At 41.7% G+C, this 27933-nt stretch overlaps 1 protein-coding gene across 1 annotated transcript; it reads left to right on the forward strand.

Moving 5' to 3' along the window:
* The first annotated feature begins 1427 nt into the window (after positions 1-1427).
* LOC139722614 (separin-like) lies at positions 1428-26706 on the forward strand. The gene is made up of 22 exons (XM_071633916.1): positions 1428-1511; positions 1760-3236; positions 3706-3848; positions 4564-4766; positions 5380-5487; positions 6010-6150; positions 6572-6710; positions 7126-7383; positions 7681-7932; positions 8144-8474; positions 8876-9032; positions 9571-11915; positions 12379-12583; positions 13663-13853; positions 15084-15214; positions 15891-16013; positions 16489-16656; positions 17749-17934; positions 18387-18604; positions 20515-20598; positions 21565-21729; positions 26329-26706. The coding sequence occupies exons 1-22, from the start codon at positions 1440-1442 to the stop codon at positions 26555-26557; spliced, it is 7326 nt and encodes a 2441-aa protein (XP_071490017.1). The 5' UTR covers positions 1428-1439; the 3' UTR covers positions 26558-26706.
* Positions 26707-27933: the final 1227 nt, after the last annotated feature.

Consider the following 27933-nt stretch of genomic DNA (forward strand, 5'->3'; position numbering starts at 1 on the left):
TTGGAAAAGTCGCGGCGATTCCGCGATTTTGACGGCAAAATTTGGGATATTGGATGGATTTTTGGAGGTGACTCAGGCATTTTCGTGTGGTGAACGAGTGTGCTAGTGTGCTAGTGCTAGTGTGTATGGAGATTTTGTTTTTCTTTTGTGTTTTTGAGGATACCATCACACTCTAAGCTTGCGATAAGCAAGAAATCTCGCAACAGAACGGCGTGATTTTTTTAATATTCAGCGCTTTTTTGGTGACCCCTATTCTTTACACGGGACCTAATTCGCGCTCGCTTTGGAAAAGTTGCGGTGATTCCACATTTATGACGGCAAAATTTGGGATTTTAGATGGATTTTTGGAGGTGACTCAGGCACTTTCCTGTGGTGAACGAGTGTGCTAGTATGTGAAACGATGTGATATGCTTGTGTTGTGACAGCCGACTTTACTGCCTTGTGGTAAGTGGTAAGTGTCCGGATATTTGAGGCCGGCCGGAAATTGAGGTTCTTACTCTAGTAAGAGGGTGTCCAACACATCGACACCCGAATGTTTTTCTATCAATAGATAAAATTACTTAAAATATCTCACAATTTGCCTGATATTTTACTCACATGTAAAGAAAACACTCTGAATTCACAAGCGCACGTTAAAAATGTGATTTGCAGTGTTACATGCTCCTAACTGCGACCAGCCCCAACGCTACGCGTTGGCTCCCACAATATTATACTATAGTATAACTACAGTATGTACAAGGAGCGCTCCGGGGTTAACACGCTCCAAGAGTCCAGACCAAGATAACTGCTTCAAACGCGTTGGTTATTTTGATGCACTCAGTTGCACCGTAATTTTGAAATCAACACCCCTACCCTCCGTTGACAATACGTGTGTGTGAAATGCATGCAATGCTTTTCCAATGTGCATTTATAATTTACGGTATTGTTTTGCTGTTGATCTTTTTTATTATCGTGTTTTTCAGTAATATTTTGACATTATCAAATCCCCAGTTAAGAATGCAAAATCACTGTACGCAGTCTCATGCTTGAAACTAAGTAAAATAGTTACTAAGTTCGTTTAATCTATTTTGGTGTGATACAACTTCATATCGTAAATTATCATATGAAGACATATGTTAAAGATCTTGAATCCCCTTGGATTCATCAAAATTTGATCCCAAGTTTTAAAAAAGGTGTTTCAGCGGGAGAAATTAAATCTCAAGCGGGAGAACGGGAGATTTTGCGAAAATGGGCTTTTGGCAGGAGACCTCCCGTCGAAAGTGGGAGAGTTGGAGTCTCTGTATTTGCGATTGAATCTCCAGACTGACATTTTAAATGGATAAGATGATTATTTGACAGTGATTTTTTTTTTTCATGCTCTAGTCTGATCCTTTATCTATTGCATGTGCACACTGCAGGGCTGAACCTTGATATCCAGAAGAGGCTGACGTACAGAAGCCATGGAAGGTGAAAGGCTTCTTCAGCGCTTGAGAGATGGCACACAGACTGACAATCTTGTTAAGGATGTGCAAGTGGGTATAATGATATTTGCCTGCTGACACTAATCAGACATGCATGTCTAATTCTGATTTATAATGTGTTCTTACATTCAATTTGAGGACCCTTCCAGCTGATATCCAATTTGTTTTTCAAGTCATTATCATCACAAAACCTGTTGCAGTTTGATTTTATGATAATGCCAATCTTGATTCATCTTGACACTGTTAGAAACTAAAATTCTACTGCAATTACAGATTACATTTTGTTTGTCTTTCGCTAGGTATACTTTGCACCTGTTGGTAAAGTCAAACAACCCAGTTGTGAGATTGCCAGCAAGTATGGGCTGACTGCAATGAAACTGCTCCGTGCCTGTGTTCAGACTACTAGCAGCCTGGGACTGGGCTCTAAGCACCTGATTGCTGTCACCAGCGTGGCGCACACCTGCTATGACTGCATCAGGGTAGCACAGTCACAGATGAAGATCACCCCTCTTTCACTGGAGAAGCTGTTGTTCCACATGATGATGCAGCTGGCCAATAAGGGCCTGCTGATGGACGCTATGTCCTTCGCCAAGCTTCTCTTCGCGCAACTTGCCATCAGTAGGCCGAGGTTTGAGAATGCAGATGGAGTGGACAATGAGTTTGACACAATCGCCAAGCAGGCTTTCAACCAGCTATGGAAGGTGTGCGCCCAGATTGAAGTCTCATCGAAAACTGGTGCCAGACATGAGCTAGTTCTGGATGCTCGCAACATGGCACTCGCCTTCTTGATGCTGACCAACCACGAGAGTGCTTGGGTTGCGGAAAGGGCACTGAGGGCCGGGATAGAATTTGAGAGGCACGCAGGGAAGGAGGCGGCATGCCCTGAACGTCTCTTTGAATTTTTTGATGGGGTTGCAAAGGGGTTGCTTCAGACATTGGAGAGCAAGCTTGTTAAAGGACCACCAGTCTCTGATATCTCCAAGATGTTTGGTCCAGCCCTAGAAGTGATTCTGCAGCTTGCAAAGTACTCTTTTGCATCTGGCAGAGCACATCATGCTTTGGATATGTTGGCAAGAGTGAGAAAATGCGTTAGCGGAAGTAAAGTGCAATCAGAGTTTACTGTCACCATAAGACTTGTTAGTGCAATTTGTGACAATGTTGGCCTATCCTGCTCACTGTCTACCTCTGCATGTGAAAGCACCAAGTCAAAAGGAGCAAGGGGAAAGGGAACCAACAAGCTGAACAATGGTGGGATGCATCTAACCTCAATAGTTGAGCAGTTAGAGCGCACACATGATGTCATAGCAAAGATTGTGGAAATAGGAAGTGTAGAGGCTGCCCTCTTCCAGCCCATGGTGGACTCGTATGAGCTGCTTAGGAAGCGCCTTGAGAATTTCCTCAGCAAAGGAGAGTTTGAGGGTACTGCCGCCATATACAATGCATCACACAAAACTCTTCTCATGTATGTTGATGTACTGCAGTCATATAAGGAGCATCTCCAAGTCTTATTCCAGCACCCAACGGATGGCTACCGTGGCATGACGGTTAGTCACTTCACCACCAAGCTGGTCAACAAGCAGCTTACAACTCTCAACTTTCTCGCAAACCTGGCTGTCCAGGAACTCAACACTACAAAGCAACCAATGAATGAAGAAGTCAAGGGAGATGACTCTGGGAGTAGGGCCATTACTGTCTGCAAGAGAACTAAAGCTATCATGGAAGATGTCTCAGCAGGGGGCGGTGGCGTAATCTCAGTCAACGAGCACAGATGGTTAGGTTAGTGTGCTTTCTTCATATGAATCAACAGAACTTATGTTTAGGGCACAATTTCTTTAAAATGAATATAGTGTTAATCTACAACATATAATGTCACACATAACCTTTTCTAGCTACTTATTCCTCACTAATGTAGCTATTAAAATCCTTAGAAATCACAGGGGTTGATCAACATTGATATTTATGTGGTAACATATCTTATAGATTGCTTATGGTGTATTATATTGATTTATAATTTATTATGATATTCCTTCGTTCTCTTCGTGTTCCACTGTCTGCTCTTCATGTCAGCATGTATTTGTAATTTGAATATATCTGTTCCTTTTGTTTAAGATTTTTTTTTTTTGTATTTGTCAGATTTTTTTGTTAGATTTTTTTTTCTCCAGATTTGTTGTGATTCTTTGATTTGCCTCCCCTATAGGGATGGACATGAAGGATATGTGTGTAATCTCTTGTTTGTATTTCACAGGAAGCAGTGCCTACAACCTTGGGCTGATATGCTACAAGAAATCATGCTATGGTGTGTCTCAAACCTTGCTTAAATTGGCATGTGAGCATCTGCAGTTATGGTGCAGTACTGAACAAGGACTGGATGTCAAGAAAGTTCAAGAGGTGATACTTTGCTAAATCCGTCTTCCTCATCGACCCCACCCACTCTATACTTCCAATGCTCGTGCATGCAGTGATATGGTAAAGGTTTTCTAGCAAACCATCTTTCTTTGGAGTGGGGTCTACTGTCTCTTACAGACCATCAAGGAATGCTCCGGTGATGCCCAAAAAAGAATTTGATTCTGTACATTGCCATGCATTATTCATAACTTGCTCTGATTACTCCCAGGTGACTTGGCCAGGGGAATGTAGCACATACTGCATAAAAAAGTCTTAGACTAAACACCTCAGTCAAACACCACTGAAAAAAAAAACCCCAACAACATGTGTACTACCAACAAATGAGTACAACTGCTGAATATTTCACTTATCCCAGTTATGCAGTCTACATTACATTTTATTCACTCTCTTAATTTCTTTTTGACTGTGTGTTCCACCTGTGTATTGAGTCATTGTGACCAGAGGCCATTTCATGCGACTTAATCCCCGTACAGCTAGCTGCCAACAGGTCACTGGCAATCGCATATTGTGACATTGACAGATTTGCATTGTTTGTCCTATCTCAAACTCTGTGAATGATAAGGTTTTGCTTTGCAATTGCATTGTGCCTATGTGGTCTAGAAAGTGGACATTGCCTTGTAGAGGAGAGTATTGACTTTTTATTAAGAGCAGAAGACAACTATGAAGCCAACTTTGTGTGTGCATTGCTTTGTGACAGATTCAGTTGGCCAAGAAGTATGAACTGCTGGCAGACTGCCAGAGGAGGTCAGGGAACCACCGCGATGCCATGACAACTGTGGCTCTGGGCCTCTTGGTGATCCCAGGTCTTGTGGCAGAGGACATTAGCAGCAGGGCAGAGCAGTGGGTCAAGGCCAAGAGGGATGCCCTGAAAACTCTGGACGAACCCAACTTTAGGGATAGGTACAGTACACTTTCATCATCCCCTGTGCCCGTGAAATGTCTCATATTATTGTTCTTATCCATGTATGGGCCTGCTGCCTACTGACTGATAGAGTACTTTCATGCTACAGTAATGATGAGTTTTGCTTCGCTTCCATTTGTACTGCAATGTAGCCTCCTCAAATGGTACAGAATTGATTGAAATTGTTTCTTCTTCATTTGTTGTTCATTTTTTATGCATGGTTCATCTTACAAGGCAGTCATTCTCAGGAGATATATATATACAAGATATCACAACGCATTCATGAATGTGATTGTGAAATTCAAATGAGAATATTTTAATACAATAAAGAATGTTCAAGGTAAGTTTCAAATTTTACTCAGTACCAGCCACAATTCAATGTAAACTAGCAGAGCAAGCAGGCAAGGAGGATCAACACATTTATTTGATAGTTATGACACTGAATGTGCTACCTCCATTGATCATATTATACAAACTGTAGTTTCAATCATGGGATGGGATGACGGGGATGTAGCCCCAGTTATTATTTGGCTGTATTCAGCACATGAATTTTTTTTTTTTTTTTTTTTTTTGCAAACCTGTCAACTGTCAGTGTTTATTTTTGTGTCATAGGACTCTGCTGAGCGAGTGCCAAGAAATGGAAAGTGACTTCACCGAGAGCCAGCTGTCGGTCATTACTACTTCTCTTCATGCTGAGCTTAAAGTGTACAAAACCCAGAGGTAAGATAAGATATTTTTTTAATGATAATATTTCAAGATCCATGTAATGGTATCTTTTTCATTGTGTTTGCATGTATCAGGATTAGGATTAGGATTAGGGCCAGGGGAAGGGGCCGGGGTAATTGCGAAGGGGGTAATTGCCCCAGACCCCATTATTTCAGTGCAAATCAAACATTTGTTAACATGAATCTGACACTTTGTCACCTTTGCCTCAGATTATGTATGTCCTTTCATAAGTGGCTGTTGTTTCTACTTTCTTGTAAATATAAAGGTAGATAGATAGATAGATTATAGATAGATAGATAGATAGATAAATAAATAGATAGATAGATAGATAGATAGATAGATAGATAAATAAATAGATGGATAGGTTAGTCATCCCCCTCCACTATGTGAAAAAAAAAAAACTGCTTTGAGTTTGTTCCCAGAGTGAATTTTCTCCACTAGAAATGTGTCCTTTGTACTGCCACAATGGCTTTAGCTAACTCTGACCATGTAGAATCGACCCCTGTTTGTCAGCAGGCATGATACATCTGTAGAGCAGTGTGCAGTCATCCATGACCTCTTGAGAGCCTGCCCCGATCAAGGAGGGGAGATGGAGAGGGCGACTGCTCTTATTCAGCTGGCTCAGCTGCTCTATTCGACTGACGTGGCAAGAGAAAGGTGAGAATGGCCATTGGTGTCCTGCTTGCATGGTTCTGTATCCATTTCTTGCTCGTTCTGCCTGAATGTGCTTCTTTTGGGGCTTTATGCAGCATATGTTGGACCTACACAAATGTTGAATGCCTTTTGTAAAGAATTTTGATGATGTATTGTTAGCATCAACAAGTAAGCAAGGTTACTTGGTATTATTCAAATTGATGATTTTTGTCTTAAATGGCATTAGCATTCATAGTTCTGTTGCAAGTTGTGGAAGATTGTTGGGGTGCTTGGAAAGCATACTTTGTTCCATACAGTACACAGTGTGATAGCGAAATCTGACAGTCGTTCCATAGTATTGTCTCAATTGAAGGAGATGACGCTGGACGTTGTGGCATAAGTGATGTCATGCTATCTCATTTTTATCATTTGGAAATGTGTCCAGTTCCCCAGAGGAATGTTGCATGCAAGCCATAGAGTTACTGAAGAGTCAGACTCCAAAGGCGCATGACGTACACTACCTTGATCTGTTGGCCCAGGCCAAGTTCTGGCTGTACCTCTGCCAGTTGGAAACCAAAATACAGGTAGGTGTTGGTGTGCTGTTCAATCTTTTACCTAGCATCTACTAGCTTACTAATACTCATTGCTCATCAAGCAACACAGTGGAGAGTAACTTGGCATTTTTTTTTTTTTTTTTTTTTTTGGGGGGGGGGTTGGTTTTTTTTTAGCTGCACAAATGACAGTATTCCCATGCAACAAGTAAATGCAATTATTTTCTCAGAGCTGTTAGATGAGGTCACTATGCTCTATTAGAAAAAAAAAGGTTTCATTCAAGATTCAAAAGTGACCTATGATGGTTGTTTGATAAAATAACAATGTCAGGTTCCCTATAATGTGGCTCATTCAGTTGCCTGTTTTTCTCTGCAAAATATGAAGTACCATTCCTGTTGGTATTACACATGGTCCATTTTAGCATGTGTGGTATTCATTTCATTGCAGCATTGCCAAGCATCAACCTCATATGATGTGGCCATGGACCTGGAACAGGAGTCCTCACTGACAATCCCGGATGATGAGACCCAGGTCTCCATCTCTGTGAGCCAGGAGACCTGCCTCATGGCAAACCTGGAGGCTGCCCTTGAGCTGTGGGCCAGTGCGCTCCACCAGGAACTATCTGAACCGTCCAGCTTCCAGGACCCCCAAGCCACCATCCAGTGTCTCCAGCTAGCAGCGGATGTGCTGGATGCAGCTGATAAGGTAAACTCTTAGTGAAATGAAGTGTCAGATGTGGTAGAATTTAGAGCTATTTTAATTCATGCCTAGCCATCACATGGTAATAACAGGTGTGGACTTGAATTGGCATCTGGGCTTATACAAAATCTGTTTGTCATGTAGTAGACACTCCTCATTTAGTTTGATAAAAAAGAGGTAGATCAATGTTGATCACGCAGAGTGATACTCATTGAATACATTGGACCCAAATAGTGGCATCAAGTAGGTTTTGAGTGTAAAGATATGTGTCTGAAAGTGTAAGTTTTACTTTCTTCTCTACAGACGGTTGAATTGATCTGGGTTCTGAGTATGGTCAGCAAGCTGGCCCACTCCACCTGCATGCCGCTCCAAGCCGTCGAGTCTGATGCACGTCTTGCAAGACTCCTGGCCAAGGTTGGACACGTGAGTCAGGGGTCGGTGATCATCAGTAGGGCTGAGGAGGTGGCCAGAACCATTTCTGAGTCCAAAGGATCTACCGGTGTGTTTGCTGAGGTTGTCTTATCAAAAGCTGCGGTTCTCCTTCTGTCAGGACAGGTAGATAGTTTCAAATGATACAGAATTTTTTATTTTTTTATTTTATTTCTTTATGTTATGTCAGCAAATAAAGTAACAAACTATATGTCAACTTTTTATTCTCTATATTTAGTGAATGTATGTTTGGGGAGGAAGACAATAGGGCATTCCAAATGAAAATCATGATATGAAATAGTATCTGCCTCCTTTGTTTCTCTCACCTCACACATAGGTACATGAGTTTGAAGAAACTTTTTCAGAGTACCTGAACCATTCAGCTACGACCAGTGGGCACAGGAGCTGCAGAACCTACCTCAGGACAGCCCTAGCCAAAGAGCTTCAGTCAGCCTACCTCGCCATACCCACAAGTCTCAGGACGCCTGGGCTCGACTCCCTCTCTCAGGATGAGTACGGAGAGGATCTTTCACCCTGTGACCTCGAACTCGAGGCAATGAGACTTCGGATGGGAGTGGCCAAGATTGTTATGGGAGCAGGGATGGAGACCCGCAGTGACCCAAGGGACAAAGACAAATCGACAACATCAACATCCTCTGCAGATTTAGGTACATAGTTAGGTCCCCCCCCCCCCGACAAAGTGTGCCTCTTGTAGATACACTTTTTGCTTAAAGCTATTCATTAAACGTCACACACTCTCTGAATATCATTTTCTCAAAGGGGTAGAGTACCTGTGATTGAGGGCTAAAGAGCAACTAGATTGTCCGCCACTTTTTAAAAGTATTATTACAGCTTCGTGTTTTCTACCACGTTTCCTGGTATGTTGCAGATTTTTATTTCGACTTCAGGCATGTAACAAGTGTGTCTGGACAAGGCCAAATATGTGAACTTCACTTCTAAATGGAACAGTTTCAATACCGTCTTTTCATACTGTGATACATTTTTACAGTGAGTCTGACAAACCCATTTTTTTCCTTTTAATACTTTTATTTTATTTGTATTGCTCCAGGGAACCAGTCGGTGAGCAGATGGCAGGCGCTTGCCTCCATGCTGCAGTCTCTGTCTCAAGTGGCCGACTGCTTCTCTCAGCAGGGCTGTGTCAGGGAAGCCCAGTGCTACATCACAGAGGGCATGACACTGTCACAGAAGTTCCATCTCCCAAGAAGGTGTGTGGCCTGTGTTTGTGTTGGTATGACAGTGCCTGCTACTTATTCTTTCAGAGAGAAAGTATTAGGTGAAGACAAAACTGTGTTGTTGTCAGTATGATTGCCTGTGTAACAGCAACTTGCTCTTTAGAATCCTATGCAATGCTAATATGTGGTGAAAAGTTTAAACGCTTCTTAATGATGCAGCAGACAATACTGTTGTCATAGGCAAGATATTGTGTGTGAAGGTGATGGTCAAAGGTCGTGTTCTGAATTATAATCATTTTATGTGATGCTTCTAGAAATATTGATTTTGATCTTCTGACACCATGTTTTGGATGCAGTATTACTAAAACAATTGATCAGTCACAGATAAGGCATCTATCTATGATAGTTGATGGGGTGTATACCTGCAATCCCTACAGGGTTTTGGGTTGAAAACAACATAGCCCAAGGGGGTACATATTATATGGTTGTATGACTCTTGCTCTGTATTCCTATGTGGAGTTTTAGAACATACTCTAGTTATGCAAATGTCAAATACATTGAATCTTCCTAGGTATGCAAGGTATCTGCAGCAGTTGGTCACCGTCCAGGTGAAGTGGGGTCAGGTGGAGGAAGTCCAGTCGACACTTACCCTACTGAAGTCTGTTATTACATCAAACAATCAAGAGACACATCAGAAACCTACGAGCAAGAAAGAGAAAGCAGTTGGCCGAAAGGCAAAGAAAAAAACAAAATCTAAGGGGCAAAAATCGGTGTCAGAGCAGGCAGAGGAGAGTGATGATGAGGAAAACTTCATTCGATCAAGGCCATTCTCCTTCTCAAAGTCGTTGGCAGACTGTGTCAGCACAGACATGAGCAATTCACCCAGCTTGAGGCCCGCTCCTGCCACTCTGGCAAAGCTACCCTCATATACCACCCATCATCAAGACTGTTCATGTGCCCAGTGCACAGACATTTCTTTGCATGAACTGGATAGTAACTACTACCTGAGTCTTGCCAGATACTGTTTGCTTCTTACTGACTATGAGGAGGGGTTGTCAGCAATCAGAATAGCCAGGCAGATTTTGGAATGGTGTGCAGAAAAGCTCCATCAAGCTCTTGAGCACAGATTAACATTTCTCGGTGATTCTGTAAATCAGCGTTTTTCTTGGACAGCTCATGAATACACCCTAGGAGTTCTACTTTCAGCTCAGGTGCAACTTGAGATTGAAGCTGGAAACATTGCTGAGGCAACATCAGTCATCAGTGAAGGTATTACACAATGTGAGCAGAACTCTGCAATGCTAGCACACGATGCAGCTTTGGTGGCATCGTTTCATTACTACTCCGCCATCGTCAAGATTCAGCAGAAAAGTGGACAGAATAGCATTCCCATGCCATTTGATTCATCGTGGTCAGTAATCTGTGGGAACAAGGGGGACTCTGGGAATGAGACCGAAATCGATGATGTTGCCAGCAGGCTGGGCAATCTCAACCTCTCTGTCTCCGGCAAGACTGGCTCTACTGCTGCAGGGGCCGGACCCAGCTGCCGCTTGTTCCAGAGTATGCTGGATACTTCCTCAACCAGACCGGAGGTGACTCGCAAGAGAGATTCCAGGGGCTCAGAGAAGGGTGCCGACCTCTCCGAAGAGTTTGGTCTCTTTGATGACGTGACCTGTAGTGAAGAGTCAGAAGTGAAGGAGCAACGACAAGCCAAGGGGAAGCCAGGGCGTGCCAGGGCCAGGCCAAAAACTGCCCTCCAGGTGGCATCCAAGAAAGGTGCCATGACCTTCAAAGTGGAAAGGAAGGCAAGCAAAGCTACCAATTCAAATTGTGATCTACCTCAAAATGTTCCTACCAAGGAAGATTTCGAAGGAATATTTAGTTTTGATGACGAATCTGCAGCTGATAATGTAAAAAAGAGGGCAAAGGGAAGAAGTAAAAAAGGAGCTCTCCCCCACAAAATCACGTCTGTAGACAAAGGGGACAATGATTCCACAGCAACGACCAAGACAACCTCAAGAGGAAAGGGCCGGGGTGCAAAGAAGAAGGAAGCAAGAAACGAGGACACCCTTGAGGCAAATAGTGATGCAGAAATATCACAGATGGTGGATGAGGTAATGACAGAAATCTCGGTAAAGACCAAGTCTGTAGATATAGTAAATGAAGCTGAATCAAAACCCAGGAGAGGGCGGGGGAGAAGAGGTAAAGAATCGACCGCTGAGACTCTTCCAAAGGAGACCATGCCCAAAGGAAGGAGAGGGAGAGCCTCAAAATCAGCAGCCATGTGTGACATCGAAACTGCCAGAGGGATTCCAGATCCCCGCACAGTGGATGATTATGAATTTGCATGCGATGAAGTTGAGGAAGTCAAGCTCCTCATAGACTCTTCCCCAGGAGCATCCTCTCCCTCTCCATGTGCGGCATCAGCTCTGCCTCTACGCTTCACCTTTGACAAGACCGGCCCAGAAGTGTCAATCTCTGAAGGCCTCAGTGATGTCTCGCTGACAGGAGGTTCTACACTTGAGACGTCATTGATGTCACCGTTTGAAGTGCTGTCTCCCTCGGCAGAATTAAATATATCTACTAGTTCCTGCCCACCAGAAGCTGCCGAACCAGAAGTGAGCATCGGTTCCCTCCCATGCGGTGCCACAGAAGACTTTGATGACATCGAAGTGCCTCGTGGAGGATCAGACTCAGAGGACGCCACCAGGAATGGAAGGAGACGTGGCAGAGGTGCCAGAAAAACTACAGGAAAGACTAAGCCAAAGGTTGTGGTGCTTGATGAGGAAGAGGTTGAGACCAACAGGGGAGGCAGCAAGGACCTCAAGAAACAAACCAGGAAGTCCAGACCAGGAACCACAGAGGCCACTATCCCTGCAGCAGATACCACAGCTAATAGTGCTTTGCACAATTCAGGTAACTTTTCTCAGTAATCACTTATTGATAACTATCGCTTGGGACAATGTCTTGTAATCACATAAAAATTATGTTAAGAATGACCATTTGCAAAGATATGTTCAGTTGAAATGTTCTCATCAAAATAATGAATGCTAACATTGTCAAAGCTTGATAGGCAACTTATGTTCATTCTGTCCACATGAACTGTAAAATGATTTGCAGAGGTCAGGGGACATGTTAGATCTCTCCTTTCTTCCAAACTTTATTGACATAGGAAATACAAAATTATAACCAAATTGGGGGGGGGGGGAGCAATAAAATTAACCAGCTTCAGAGAATTGTTAGAATTTAATTGTTAGTTTAATCACGTGAAATACAGTAAACATACCATTATTTATGTGTAGTATTTATAGTATATTTACATATTTTGATTTTTACATATTCAAATATGAATTCATTTCCATTCCATTTCCTTTATCAGATGTATCATCAATCCGAGAGAGTCTGGATCAGGCCTTCAACCTGATGAAGCACATTGCACCCAGCCCAATGTACCGCCACACCTGCCAGCTTCTAGCCCTTTGCCACGGGGATGCTAATCCAGAGGAGAGCAGCCACTACCTGGCCCTGGCAGCAGCAGTGACTCTAAGACATCAGAAGCTTGCTAGTCTCAACAAGAAACTCAGGTAAGCATTTAATATCACTGTATGGTTCTGCCCAACCATGATGGTTGGCCAGTCAAGGTCATGTTCCTGATGTGATGAGTTTTCTTTCTACTTGCTTAGTTTTCTCTGCAAAATAAGGATTAAATTCTTTAGAAAGTGTTTTCTTAATCAAAGGCATTAAATGTGTACATGAAAGGAATGCAATTATAAAATACATATATCATGTGTTTATTTACAATCACCTACTTGCATGGGTCTCCAAATCTGCCAATTTCATTTGCTGATGGCATCGATTTCAAAATAGTATATATGTCAAATTTTATCTCAAAATTGTGACCAAGCTTTTTGTATGTTTGTTTGTTTGTTTGTTTAATAGTATTTAAAACATTCTGTAATTGCCATTCACTTTTAATTGAACAGTTTGCTAAGTCTGTTTGTTTGTTTGTTTGTTTGTTTGTTCATTTTCCATCTGAGAAGATGGCTGGATAGCCCATATTCAGCTACGTTAAGCTGGTCTTCCATGGGGTCCAGTTGGATGTGAGGTGGGACCACTTCACCGGGTTAAACACCCTGCTCTTTGCGATGAATGAATGAAGCGGGATCTTTTACGTGCATGAGTTGTTACTCTCTCATACACGGGACCTCCATTTAATGTCCTATTTGAGGGACAGAGTGTTTTGCCTCTTGCTAGAGGGGACGGTATGCTTACACACAACATTGCTCAGTCCAGACTCGGGTTCGAACCCGGGCCGCGTGATCATGAGGCAGACGCGCTACCGACTGAGCCAACTCACCTTCCCATGGAGAAAACTCATAAACATCATGTTGCCTAATTGCCTGACACCGACCATGGCTTGCCACTGGAAAGTAACATCATTTTTAGATACAATAATTACCTACTTTATTCAATACCTTGATGATGATTCACTTTGAAGAGCTAGCACCGTAAAGGCATCGAAACAAGTTTAAAGCTCATTTTGCAGGTATGTCGTCATTACTGGCAAATTGGTAGAATAAGTTTTCAAACACTGCCTAGATAAGTAGGGATCTTGTAAAAATTACAGTATGTTATAAATCTGTGAATCATTGTGTGGTTGCAGGAAGCTTAGGAAAGCCAGTGAGAAGGAAGATTCCACCCTCCAGTCAGCCATGGATGGCCTGTCCCTCCACCAGTCTCCCAAGATGGAGGAGGAGAGGCTTAGCCAGGCCAAGAGACTGTTCACCTTCAATACCCAGGAAGAAAAGACAGCCAAGAATATCATCAATGACTTGAAGGATATGCTTCCTGCAGGTGAATGATATTTTTTGCAGCTCCAGAAATATATTACCTAAAATATGCAAATTTATCTGCAACATGGTGATTATTAAGATAAGCTGTTGTATGATAAGATATATGTATGACGATTGGGGAACAAATTAATCACTTGTCTCGCAAAGAAAATCGTAGTGAGGTGTACGATGTTTCGCTCGCTACCGCTGAGCTTCGTCAGGTACAATAAGAGACGGTGCGTGCAAGCAGGTTATAGCGTGCAAGCAGGTTGTAGCGTGTATGCGGACGTGGTAGTGGGCACGCCGCTACCGGGGCCGGGTCGGGCAGTGCACCATCCTGTGTCCGCTGTTTGCTGCGTTCATGCGGACCTAGTTGGCAGCACGCCGCTTCCCGCTGCGAGTGAGGCGGCGTGCTGCCAACTAGGTCCGCATGAACGCAGCAAACAGCTGACACAGGATGGCGCACTGCCTGACCCGGCCCCGTTAGTGGCGTGCCCACTACCACGTCCGCATACACGCTATAACCTGCATGCACGCACCACCGTGTCTTATTGTTCCTGACGAAGCTCGGCAGTAGCAGGCGAAACGTCATACATCTCACTACGTTTTTCTTCGCGATACAAGTGATTAATTTGTTCCCCAATCGTCATAGTATTCACCGCGATGGTCAACATCTTCACAAGATGTATGTAGTAGTCCGTTTTTAGTCAACCGTGGCGTGGTAGAATTTAGAATAAATGTCTGATATATTGAAAGATGACAGATATGTAAGGGATTTTTCCTGTGAATATATGGTATATTGTTTCTCTACCAATGTTCAGCTTAATTTCTATAAGCACTGAATATGCAGATGAGATTAAACTGCATATTGGTAGTGTTAAAAAGTTGTCATTGCATTTTATAATTCACAATTTTTTATTTTTTATTTTTTGTTTTTTTTTGCCACTGGTGGAACATGTGGTATGAGATGGTCATTTCATGCCTACATGTCCTGTCTAGCATGCTATATGCTTTGTGGCTATACAGTAGAAGTGTATCAAGTTTCTCTCTGTGGTTCTGAAATAGCGGGAGTGTCAAAACATACACAAACTTGAAACAAATATTTTCCACATTTTTTTCTGTACTTTGGTAGGTCTATGTCATTATCACAATTTGCCCCCATTCTAAGTTTATGTGAGTATCCTATGTTGCAGTTTATTTGATACACTGTTCACCTGTGACTTATGTTATGAATTATGTTGTGCACTGACAGAGTACACTGTTTGCCAGTTATCAGTGATCTCCTGCAAGCCATCCGACATGAATTCACTCTCCACCAGCAGTCGCTTGGTGGTAACCAGGCTGCAGAGAGGCAGGGAACCCATCATCATTCAGCTGCCCATGGTATGGAGATTGTAACACTTTTTAATGGTCAATAAAAAAACTTTATGTCTTGATATTCTATGACAAAACAATAATTCATGCTTGCAATTATTATATGAATGGTTTGTGTCGGTGAAGACTACAGCAATACAGGCATAGGGAAGCCATGGAAGAATCCAAAACTAAAATGCAACTACTGATGTCAGGTTGTATGGTATGCACGTTTTGTAGTATTGCTCTGCCTATTCAACGCTGAAACTTCATGTATAGCACTGTGTTGCAACGTCTTTAGTCATATTATGTTTAGACTTCTGATAGAACACTAAGCATACACCAGTGGTCAAGTGTTGGATGTTTGTCATAGGTGAAAACCAGTGAACTGGCCTTTACCAACTTCAGTTTTAGCAAAAACAAAAGCCTTTCTCTGCATTGGCTCTCAGCTAATCTCTCAGTTTCAATACATGCTGTCATTTTGCATATGATAGCACAAAACCCTTTTCATAGGTAGTTGACTCCAGTAAGAATTCAAATTTCTCTTCAAATACCGGGAAACAATGATATTTAGTATTTGTTATGAAATGTTGTAGGAACTATACTGTTTTTTTTTTCACAGGTTACTTTCAATAGCTACGACACCAAGTATGAATGATAACGGTCCGGGATGTTTTTTTTATTCCTATATCCTTTGTGTTGTTAGACTGGCTGTGAAGATATTACCAAGACCTTTGAGAGGATTCTCACAGAGAGCAAGGAAACGGTGAAGGAGACGGACAAGAAGATCTGGTGGACCACGAGGCAAAGACTGGATGAACAGATGCAGGTAGGTACCCAGTAGAGTGCCGTGACTCTTTCTGTATTGGTCAGTATTCTTGGGTAGAGTAATTGCTGCCCCACCCCCTTGACCACTGTCTTTCATGTTTGCTGACAGTATGTGATACTGAGCTCTAAATTTTGTTGGAAGACAGTGTCTATTCAGGAAGAGATGAGTGGTCTCATCTGGACTTTGTTGCTGCAGTAGCCATATGTGGTAATGAACGATGTTTTGATACATTAGTGTTCAGTCTCTTCTTGGTTCCAGTTGACGAATATTTGTGGAAGTTTAATGAGGATGCTGGGAATGGACTTATAACCATTTACTGAAGAGTGGATGAATCGTGTAGTAAAGATGATGATGTTGATAATGAGAAGAGTAATATACAGATGTTGTCAAGTGTGGAACAGAGAAGTATACTAGAATGGAGTCTGCAAGTTCTAGTGGGTTTCAGAAGTCATGTTTCAGTTTTTGTCTCTCGTAGAGTCTCACAAAGGACATGGAGAACAATCTCCTTGGCTGCTGGAAGGGAGCCATCCTTGGTAACCATGGCAACGAGAAAGCTGCATCCCAGCTATCGAAGCTTGCAAAGAAACTCCACAAGAGCATTCAGCAAGAGTCGCAAAAGGATGTGAGCATGTCTCATTGTGAGGTAAGTGTGTCATTGGGTTTAGAGAGTGTTTCTCACCCTGCTTACTGAATTTGATCAGCTGAATTTGATCTTACAATTATGGTCATCCTTGCCTAAATTGAATCAGTTTGGACTGATGAAATAGCTTTGACTTAGAGAAAATTTGGCTTATGAAGGATTAAAATCAGTAGAATATAAAGAGGAGGGTTTGAAAAGACTGACTTGGGTGATTAGCTAGCTTACGCCAGGTCGACTTAAACAAGGTTGACTGTACCAAGTCTCTGTGATGATCTCTTGGCAAACTCATGGCAGACACAGAGATGCCACGTCTCTCTGATTTTGCATGAGGCTTCCTGAAAGCTTTGAATATTTATTCATGACTGGATAAGAGAATTTAAAAATCTCCCTGTTTTGGGAGTCACATTTGCCTATAGATAGAGTTGCATGTAGCATACAAGTATAACCTTGATTGCTCTTTAGAATCTCCCTGGTTTCGATGGGTCAGTGTTGGAAGTGTTTACCCTCGTGTGCAGTGTGCAGTACATGCAAAAATACTCTCACCAATGACAATACACACACAATTGAGTTTTAACATGAACATGTGGGTACATATCATTTTAGTTGTGCACATTGCTGTCACATAGCGAGCTCTTGTTTATGTTCGTTAGGAGCAGACTGCTTCCTTCGGCCCCTGTGTGTGTATTTATAACCCATTTGTCCGAACACAAAATTCATATACAGTATTGTGGAACAAAGGGGTAATTTGTACAGACTACATGGCAAACTTCATATATGTGTACTCTTAATGCATAGAATTCCTATGAGGATACAATGGCTTTGAGGTCACCATGAACATATAAGAAATACCACCATGCAAATTAACTTGTGACATGGAATTTCTCATCCCTAACATTTAGATAAGAATGGATGTTAATGAATGTATGTGGTCTCCCTTGCAACCAAACTGGTCTAAAACAAGTTAGGCATAATTTGCATTCTAATCTGATTAGAATTTTGCAAGCAATTTTCTTACATCTAGCATTTCCTTCATGTGCAAATCTGTAGTTATGTCAGACTGTCATGACTCCATTTATGTGTGTTCTTTTACTGAAGCTTCTGATCGACTCGTACGATCACCTGAGCCGCCAGCAGACCAACGTTGGCCTGTCCAGTCTGACCGGTCTCCAGCCAGGGAGTGACGCTCTCACTCAGCTGTCCCTGACCCTCAAGGCCCTGGCCAAGGAGTGGCAGGAGACAAGACCAGACCAGAGGAATCCTGTCATTCTCATACTTGATGCGGTAGGCTTTTACATTCCATTTTGGTTTTTTTGGTTTTTTTTTTTTGTGGGTACAGTTATGTGTCACATATATTTGAAGTGTAACGCTGAAATGTATTGGACTGTGATGACATTGACAAGGAGAATTAGGTAGACACTATAGATTACAGTGACTGTGGCTGTTTGTTTTTTCCTTCAATTTCTTTACATTTAAATCATTAAATCCTCTTTTTTTTGTCAATGGCCATTTTTGATATCTGGATACAAATCATAATCGATCCTTAAAGTTTTCGTCTATCATAAGGGAATATATATTCAAATATTTTCTCGCTCTGTATTTCAAATGTGTCTTTCTTGCCTCAGGTTCGTATTGTGCGAATGGTTGTTCCCATGGAAAGCACATTGTTGCCATGTTTTTTTCCTAGAATTACATTAAATAATTTCTTGATGTATATCTGTCTTCTCTTACTGCAGGCAATACAGCACTTGCCATGGGAGAACCTGCCCATTCTTCAACAGTGGCCAGTGTGCCGCCTACCAAGCCTGCACTTCTTGTTGGACCACCTGCATGCCCGCCAGTCAGAAGCCAGTGTCCTTGGCCATGGCGTGGACCCGAAGAAGACCTATTTCATTCTGAATCCAACAGGAGACCTGTTGAACACCCAAAAGACATTCCAAGAATGGTTCCAAAAGTAAGAGTCTTGGGAAGAATGATACTCGTAATAAATCACCAAGTTACCTGTGGTTAATAGATGCCAGTTATAATTATGTCTGAACATCAATTCTTCCATAATATGACCAAGACTGTTTGTTACTCTATACAGTCTGTGGAATTTTTATTTCAATATTTGTTACAGTGTGCTTGCTTGGTGTCTCCACCATGCAGTGATTTAGGAGACATGCTTCTTGTTCTTTATGTTTGCTGTTTTAGGGGGTTGCTTTTGATTATTGTCTCGCCCACCAGAGGTGAAGGCGAGACTAAGGGATCCAAATGGCGTCCGTCCGTCGTCCGTCCGTCGTCCGTCCGTCGTCCGTCCGTCGTCCGTCCGTCGTCCGTCACAAATGTTAAAGTTTACCTGCAAGACTCTCTTATGATGCATAACTTGGCAACTGTTACAGCAATGGCAGCCACACTTGGGTGATAGAAGCACTAGGGGTATCTTCATGTTATGGTGTTGTCAGAGGTCATGTGATGAGGTCAAAGGTCATTTGAGGTCATATATTAAAGGGTATGTGCAAGACCCTCTTTTCTACGTTAAAGTTTACCTGCAAGACTCTCTTTTGACAAATAACTTCACATAAGTTGCTTGGATTACAACCTAACTTGGGTCATAGATGCACTGGGGGTACCTTCATGTTATGGTGCCGTAAGAGGTCACATGATAAGGTCAAAGGTCATTTGAGGTCATACGTTAAAGTTTACTTGCAAGACTCTCTTATCACACATAACTCAGCACATGTTGCTACAATGGCAATCAAACTTGGGTGATGGTAGATGTCTCTTGGGAAGTTGAAGGTAACCACAAGGTTAAAGGTTACAGACAGGGGTCAACGAACTTTTAGGGCCCAATGTTAAGTTTTTAGGGTGCATTTTGTTTATGGCTCATAACTTTTGATCCCTTTGTCCGTTTGTGCCCAAACTTGGATGGAACATGTCCCTTGGGGAGGTGAAGGTCGTCACAGGTCAAAGGTCACAGACAGGGGTCAACAAACTTTTAGGGCCCAATGTTATGTTTTTAGGGTGCGTTTTGATTGTGGCTCATAACTTTTGATCCCTATGTCCGTTTGTGACCAAACTTGGACGGTAGATGTCCCCTGGGGAGTTAAAGGTCATCACAAGGTCAAAGGTCACAGAAAGGGGTCAACAAATTTTTAGGACCCAATGTTAAGTTTTTATGGCGTGTTTCGATTATGGCTCATTACTTTTGATCCCTTTGTCCGTTTGTGACCAAACTTGGATGGTAAATGTCCCTTAGGGTATTGAAGGTCACCACAAGGTCAAAGGTCATAAGCAGGTCACTTAACTTCTGGGAGTTATAAAAAATATTAATTCCTTGTACGCGAATGGGCGAGACACAATTTGGCGATTGCCTTGTTTTTACCTATCCATCCATCTACCCATCCATCTACCCATCCACCCATCCATCCATCCATTCATCCATCCACCCATCCATCCATCCATTCATCCATCCACCCATCCACCCATCCATCCATCCATCCATCCATCCATCCATCCATCCACCCATTCGTCCATCCACCCATCCATCCATCCATCCATCCACTCACCCATCCATCCATCCACCCATTCGTCCATCCGTCCATCCATTAGCATTTACTTTTTGCTTCCACAGTATCTTCAGAATTACTAAAGATGCATTGAGTAAACTTCAGGTGTATATGTATAATTATGCCACAAAAAGTATAGTATGGAATTATTAAGACAGTGACTAAATGAGAAATATCATCTGTTACCTTCTTACTAAAGCCTGCATTCATATCCCGTCTAGTGATACCAACCCCCGATGCTACGCAGCCATGCCCTTATTCTCAATTTAATATGCCTGGAATCTTGAAAGTTGCCATAAATTTATTTCCATGACAGGGAGAATGGATGGGAAGGTGTTGTGGGCAGGGCACCAACCAAGCCCGAGTTCACCTCAGCTCTAGCCGATCATGATCTCTTTGTGTGAGTATGTCTGTTCCCCTGTCTCATGGGGACTGTGGTTTACTGTTGTACCTTAAGTAAAGACATTGGATTATTCTCTGCTTATTTGTGTTTGTGTGTGTGCAGTTTTTTACATCTCTATCTGTCTGTCTGTCTGTCATTATGTCTTTGTTTGTGTGAATGTGGGAAGGGGGAAGACAGTATATTTGAGGGGAAAAAAATCCAAACAGTAAAACATTTCACTATTAGCTTAATACAGGATGTTTGCTAGTTATCAGATGGATGATCTATTGAGATGTATATGATGGAGGAAGCATGTATGACCACAAATTGTGCAGAATGAAGAATATCCATGAACTAAATTCAGCCATCTTGATAATAGCAGCATTATTACATAACTCGCAACTTCCAGTCAAGAGATGATCTGTGTAACTACTCAAACAGCTCCTAAGTTTATTTGTTTGTTTGTTTTATATGGCTGTATACAGCCTTACTTTTGTGCTGGGTGGCTCAAATACATATTTGTGTATTCTTGGATTGGCGCTTTACAATTACTTACTCCTACAATATGTTTTCATCCAATATACAAAGGACAGAATTTGTTTTGGCATTTCCCCACATAAAATTTGATGTACCAGTACAGAGAAATGATCCATTCAAATGTACACCCTGAACAAAAATTTGCCAGCAAAACATGCATGCGCTCAAATGAATGTTACATGACACATACACACGTATGTACTGTGTAGGCACACATATTCTTAGTACTACTGTAGTAGAATTTATCAGCTGATGATGTGCACAATTCAACCTGTCAAAATGTGCCTAGAATATAAAGATATATTCACAGGTTTTAGAATTTGTGCTAGCCAAAGATAGCATGAAATCTGTGAAAATTGATGTACTATGTGATCTGCATTTACAGTATCGTGTACTTTGGTTGCTTGAGAGTGAAATGTGGCTATTTTCATGTACACCAATCCACAGATTCTGCGGACACGGCACAGGTCGAGAATTCCTGACTGGCGATGACATTCAGAGACTGAAGTGCAGGGCAGCCACTCTCCTGATTGGCTGCAGCAGTGGCAAGCTGCAGGTCAATGGCTGCCTTGATGCCAGCGGCATGGCTCTCAACTACCTACTTGCTGAATGGTGAGTACTGCATGTTGGCTTTTACACTCTGCTCTATCTATTTATGCATTGTGTGTGTAAGGGGATACAGGCCCTAACTAGGATTTTTATGTGGGGGGGGGGGGGGGGGGAGCGGGTTGAAAATTAGAAAAAGTGGACCTTTTTAGTTCAAGTTTATGTTCAGTTCTGTTATGTTACACATTGTTTGTTTGTTTGTTTGTTTGTTCGTTTGATGCTGCTGGCAAATAGGGCGGGGGTTCCGCAGAACCCCCTTAGTTATGGGCCTGGGATGTCTGTCTGTCTGTCTGTCTGTCTGTCTGTCTGTCTGTCACTGTCACCCCATTCACATAGAACATTTAGGGAGCTCCAGGAGCACTCCTGGGGGGCATTTCATGAAGCGTTTTGGTTGGATGTTTTCATACAAACTGTCACAAGCTACAGAAATCCTTGCATCTGATTGGCTGAGAGCAAATTTGTCCAACAACTTTGCCAGACAAAATGCTTCATGAAATGCTACCCTGAAGCACTTTAAATTCTGTATGCTTTAGACTCTGTATGAACAGACAAGAACAGGCAGTCGGGCCCTGAAACTCTCGGAAAGTTATGTCCCTTTTGGAGGCTAGGTTCAGTAGCACTCCTCAAGAGCTCTAAACTCCTTAAAACAAATGGTCACTACCGTTTGGAGTGCTCCGCAGAAGTAGGGACTTTTTTCCAGTTGGGTTGAAGGTGCATCTGTAGAAAAGGGGTTGAATTATCTTTTGCGCAATCACAAAATTATTACCTCTTATAACATGCTTTGCTAAATATGATAGAAGTGTATGCACTGGGAGCTGCAACGCATGCTGTGCATATTGTTCTGTTTGAAGTTCCTGTACATGTGTATGTTACCATGACAATTATGCCTCTCTCAACCACCTTGTGTGTGTGGTCTCAGCAGCCCCTGACTCTAAGTATGAAGAGACTCAAAGGAACCTAAGCTTCAGCAGCACTCCTGTGCCCGACTTTGTGTAGGAATGGGGTGTCGGTGTGTGCGTATGTGTCTGTCTATGTGTTTGTTCGTCTGTCTATGTGTGTGTGTGTGTGTTATGACTGAAGACAGAAATCAAAGAGAAGTCTTACAAGTTTTTCTGTTGGCCTTGAAATGGTTAACATTTTTCTCTCTCTCATTCTATGAAATATGAACTGAACACCTCAAATCACATCTTTGTTTTAAGTATTCCAAGTTGAGACTAAATTAGCACACAATTTCTCTCAATCAGGACCACTTTACTGAAGTTATGGGTACTGGAACATGTTATTTTGATATGTCATTTTTCCCTTTGGCCTGCTACAAGTGCTGGCATTCTAAGCATGATCATTTCCTGTCATTTTGTATTCATTTTAGATATGCAAGTAGTGTAGTTGACTTATTCTAGTCTCACCAAGGGCCCATGCTTGTAACTGACAAATACGAAATGTAGATGTCGCTAATCTCAGATGTGAATGGTTTGTCATACAACTGCTCATATACATGTACAATTTATTACTGTATATATCCGCATTTGGCTTTTGTTTGAATGATATTGACTTAGAGCAACGTGACCCCTAGGGGCCCTAGTAATATGTTACTGTGTTTTATGACTTAATAAAATGTGAGTGTTCAGGATTTTGTGTGTAAAGGTTAGAACATAAAACCTCTCCATTAACATGTATCTATTGTAACAACACTTTTTTTTTTTTGGTCAAATAAAAGAGTTCATGAAGGTTGTACTAGGATCATAACCATTTGTTTGACGTCACTGTAACTCTGTGTAGCACCTGTTCTGTTTGTCATAACTGTGTATTTTCACCCAGTGTGTTCTTTCAAATCTTAGCCTAATTATTAGCCGATCAAAACTTAATTTTTTTTTCATTAAAATGGTTGATTCACATATATGTGTTAAGATTAAATTTATTTAATCTGTGTTTGGATGTACACCGTTTTCCAAAAAACTTCCATCTTTTGAATCCTGTGATTTAGTGACTCGGTGGTAACTCTGCTTATTATTTGATGATGTACTCGAGTGTGTGATTTGTTTGCGTTCTTCATCTCCACTGACAATCCTCGTCCATACTGATTGCTTAACACAGATTTCATTTCAGTTTAATCACTGACTCTGAGCATTTTCTCAAAATGTAGTGTTGCTGATCATTTGCTGTGAATATTAGTTTTGTAATTTGTGCTGGATGGGATCCGTACAGATGCATTTCCACAAAGTATTGTGCATCGTCACTATACTCATACAGTGCTCTCCCGTTATAGTTAACACAGTTATTGAAATTCCTGTTATAACGAAGTAAAAATTCAGGCTGCAACATTATCCACTCTCTGTCTTTTAGTGTTTATTTGTTTGGTTATAACAGAATTTCGATATAACGAAAGAAAACTGCTGGTCCCAAAGACTTTGTTATAACGGGAGTCCCCTGTATGCACGATGTCCTTTGAGTTTCATGTAGCCTACTTTCTTTTTATATATAAAGCAAGAAGAAGAAGAGGAAAAAAAAACCTGATTTGTTGTATGGCACCAATACATCTTCCTCTTCCAATCTTGTCTGTTGAAAAAGCTAATGAAGAAGCTGAATAAAGCAAGTCACTGTTTCTTACAGACTGTGCAAACGTGTGTTTGTATACAGTAACATGAATGATGATAGATAATGAAGACAATGTGTTTTAAGGGAAAGCTCCTGTGCCAGGTATTCAATTTAATGAATGATCTTTGCCAAGAACTTGGATGATGTACGCTACGTTCAGTCCCACCAAGTTTCCAAGTTTGGTTCTTTCTTCAAAATATATACTTGAAAAAAGAGCTTTCTAGGCCGAGATCATACTACTACACTGCTAACTTGCAGTGCAATATACATTGCCAGGTAGCAATATATGCCAATTTGAAAAGTCACTATTGTAGTACCACTTGTAATTCACAAATGGAAATTTTGCTTCCAGCAGATTTCAAAGTAAAAGTTACAATGAAAATTTGCCTTCATTACAGTTATCAGAAAACAGAAGATGTAAGAATTTCTGTAGAGGACCAATTATCATCATCCCCCTGCCACCTTATGCTCGGCCACAAATACCATTAAGAACTGCTATGAACGCCGTATGAACGATTTTTAGACAATTTCATAAGGTCTTCTTAAGAAGGCCGTACGAAACCAGCGTTCGTAGACCGTTCTTAAGTTCGTAGCCTGGTCGATGGTCTTGTCCAAGATTTTTAAGTGAGCTATTGCGATCGCTCTTCGTCCGGCGTCCGGCGTGTGTTGTCCGTCGTGCGTAAACTTTTACATTTTCATCTTCTTCTTGAGAACCCCTTGACCGATTTTCACCAAACTTGGCAGGTAGCATCCCTAGGGGAATAGGATCTCAATTTGTTCAAGTGGGCACCATACATTGTACCCCACCTGGGGGGGCCCCCAGAGGGGTCCAAACCCCCCAAAATTAAGGAATCTTAAAAAATCTTCTTCTCTAGAACCAGAAGTGATAGAGCTATAAAGTTAATACTATGAATTAGTACATTGATGACTGTAGTTTCAGATTTGTTCATGGCAGAATCAGGGGTGCCCCCCTTGGGACCCAGGGGAGGGGGGTGGGGAGGGGTCCTAATGGGGCCCAAATTGTACATTTTCATCTTTTTCTTGAAAATGCCATTGTGAATTTTCACCAAAGTTGGCAGGTAGCATCCCTAGGGGGAAAGCATCTCATTCCCATCAAATGGGCACCATGCTCCACCTGGGGGGCCCCAGGGGTCCCACCCCCCTCCCCCTCCTGTAAGGAATCTTTACAGATTTCTCTAGAACTGGAAGTGATTGAGCTAAGTTAATACAATGAGTCAGTATATTGATGACTGTTGTTTCAAGTTTATTCATGGGAGAATCAGGGGTGCCCTCCCCCCCCCCACCCCATTAGGACCCAAGGAAGTGGGATGGGATGGAGGGGGGGGGGATGTCCAAATGCAGGCCTAAATTTTCATCTTCTTGCTGAAAACAACATAATGGATTTTCACCAAACTTGTCAAGTAGCATGCCCATAGGGATAAGATCTCAAAGTGTTTGAATGGACATCATGCTTTCCTTGGGGGCCCCAGGGGTCCAAACCTCCTAAATTAATGAATATTATATAATATTTTTCTCTAGTTCTAATAAAAAATGAAGATTAAGTCTTTTTTCCCAAGCTGCATAATCCAACATTCTATAAAGTACAGTGTACTTGGCAGGTATTTTTACCAGTGTGATGGAATATGTAAATGGACACCATGCCACCATTCTCAAAGCTACCCCCACCACAAGTTGCCAATGTTCTCAGGTAAGAGTCTGCAAGAATGCATGGAAGGTGAACTTGCGATACTCGGGTGAGCGCTTGACCCCCGGGTTTCTTGTTTTTAAACTTCGTACGAAACGAACAAACTCCAGAATTCGTACGAATAGTGACATTCATATGAAGGCATCGTTCTTACGAACATCTGTGACCATAGCTTTAGCTATGCCAGTTACATACAGATGGAGAGGAAGAAAGTTTGTGTGCACTCCAGTGTGAGAGAGTTTGCAGTGAGACACTGATCTTTGTTAAGCTATTTACACTCTCTGTCATTTCCATGCTGTGTACAGTCCATGCGTTGTTGCCAATTTGTGGGATGTCACTGACCGAGACATCGACCGTTTCCTGGAATACCTCTTGAAGGCGTGGCTCAACACGGGAGGTAGACCCACTGCAGCGTCCGCCAACAACCACTCGCTTGCCAGCTTACTCAACTCCGCCAGACAAGCGTGCAAACTCAGGCACCTCATTGGTTACTCCCCTGTCATCTACGGACTGCCAGCTTTCATGCAAGAGTGAATAGTTTTGTTTTCCTTTTGGACAGGAGTTTACATTAAATCACATCAACTTGGCCTGACCTAGTATTCATCAACTCAAACGCCAAGATTTCACAATCCTACCATACTTGCGTTGGCTTCACCAGGAGTGTTCCCTGAATTGTTGCATTAATGTTTGAGTGAGCAAAGTTTAATCTTTTATGTAATATTTCCTCACAGTCAATATCAAGGCCCAAGAGGCTCCTTCCTTCTGTTGACTTTGAAGTCTTTTTCAGCAAAATCCCGGGAAAAAACAAAATGTTTCAAGACATTGTTTGGTATTTTGGGTCTATTAAGTAACATGGGATTGTTCTACTCTCTGTCTTCAGAGACCACAATCATAGTCTGTAGAATAGAAGAAGTATCCATTGTGTAACGAGGCCTTAAAATGTGCTAGTAGGGCCTATCTTTCTGTGACAATACTTGCACTGCCATATGTTTATCACTGTTTCACACCACTGCAGTGTATTGTTTCTCAATAGTTTGCCATTTGTATTTGTGCTATTAATGAAATATTTTGTTCATATGACTGCCATGAGATTACAGCCTGAAAAGCTGAATTGTATGAATGAAAATAAAGACCATACTTCTTGGGCATTCATCACTATTCAAGTAAAAATATGATAACAAGACTGAAGAAAACACTAGCATTATAACCACTGTCGTGCTGATTTGCTTTTGTTGTTGGTAAAAGTTACAAGGAATTATACCTGATTGTTATACACCACTTTGACCATCAACATCCCTGTAAGTGCTTCATACCTGTAGTCTCAAAATATGATATTGATTTGTTTCATAACCCTTGCTGTAATCATGAAAAATTTCCTGTGTTTATGCCATGTTACATATATAGACAGAAGCTCAGACCAATGTAAGTGATGATGACTTCCCAGATGAAAATTAGAAATTCAAGATGAATGTTGTTAGTGGAATGGTAGCGTACTGAATGGTATTGATATCTAGCCTTTATAGTATGAACACCATGGCATATGATATGATATGATTCTCACATATATGGAGGAAGAGAAAAAAAATTATCTTACGAAAGTTACCTGGTGTTTTAATTGACCCAGTGATATATGATGGTCACTTGCCGTATTTATCCTGCTGACCTTTGTATTCAGCACCTTACATAAGTGACCATTACCAAAGATGCTTGCTATTTTTTAAATCTTCGTTTGGAATGTTTGTCATTGATAGTGTAGTAGTTACATCACTTTTGAGCTTTGCCCATTTCATTGTTTAAAGTCCTCTAAGTAGTCAATAAAGTGTACATTGCCCTCTTATCTTATAATCAACCCCATTTGCCCCTCTTTTGTAGTAGTGATGCAATGATGTTAAATTTGGTGGAAGTCTTCA

The sequence above is a fragment of the Diadema antillarum genome, unplaced genomic scaffold, assembly GCF_040938485.1.
Source record: "Diadema antillarum isolate AM-2024a unplaced genomic scaffold, OU_Dant_1.0 scf00000167, whole genome shotgun sequence".
NCBI classification, from domain to species: Eukaryota; Metazoa; Echinodermata; class Echinoidea; order Diadematoida; family Diadematidae; genus Diadema; species Diadema antillarum.

Excerpts from the sequence above, each read along its gene's own strand:
- LOC139722614 (XM_071633916.1), top strand. The coding sequence starts at position 1,440 with ATGGAAGGTGAAAGGCTTCTTCAGCGCTTGAGAGATGGCACACAGACT. Across the intron at positions 6,711-7,125 it reads AGTTGGAAACCAAAATACAG|CATTGCCAAGCATCAACCTC; the intron begins GTAGGTGTTGGT and ends ATTTCATTGCAG. Across the intron at positions 15,215-15,890 it reads TCATCATTCAGCTGCCCATG|ACTGGCTGTGAAGATATTAC; the intron begins GTATGGAGATTG and ends TTGTGTTGTTAG.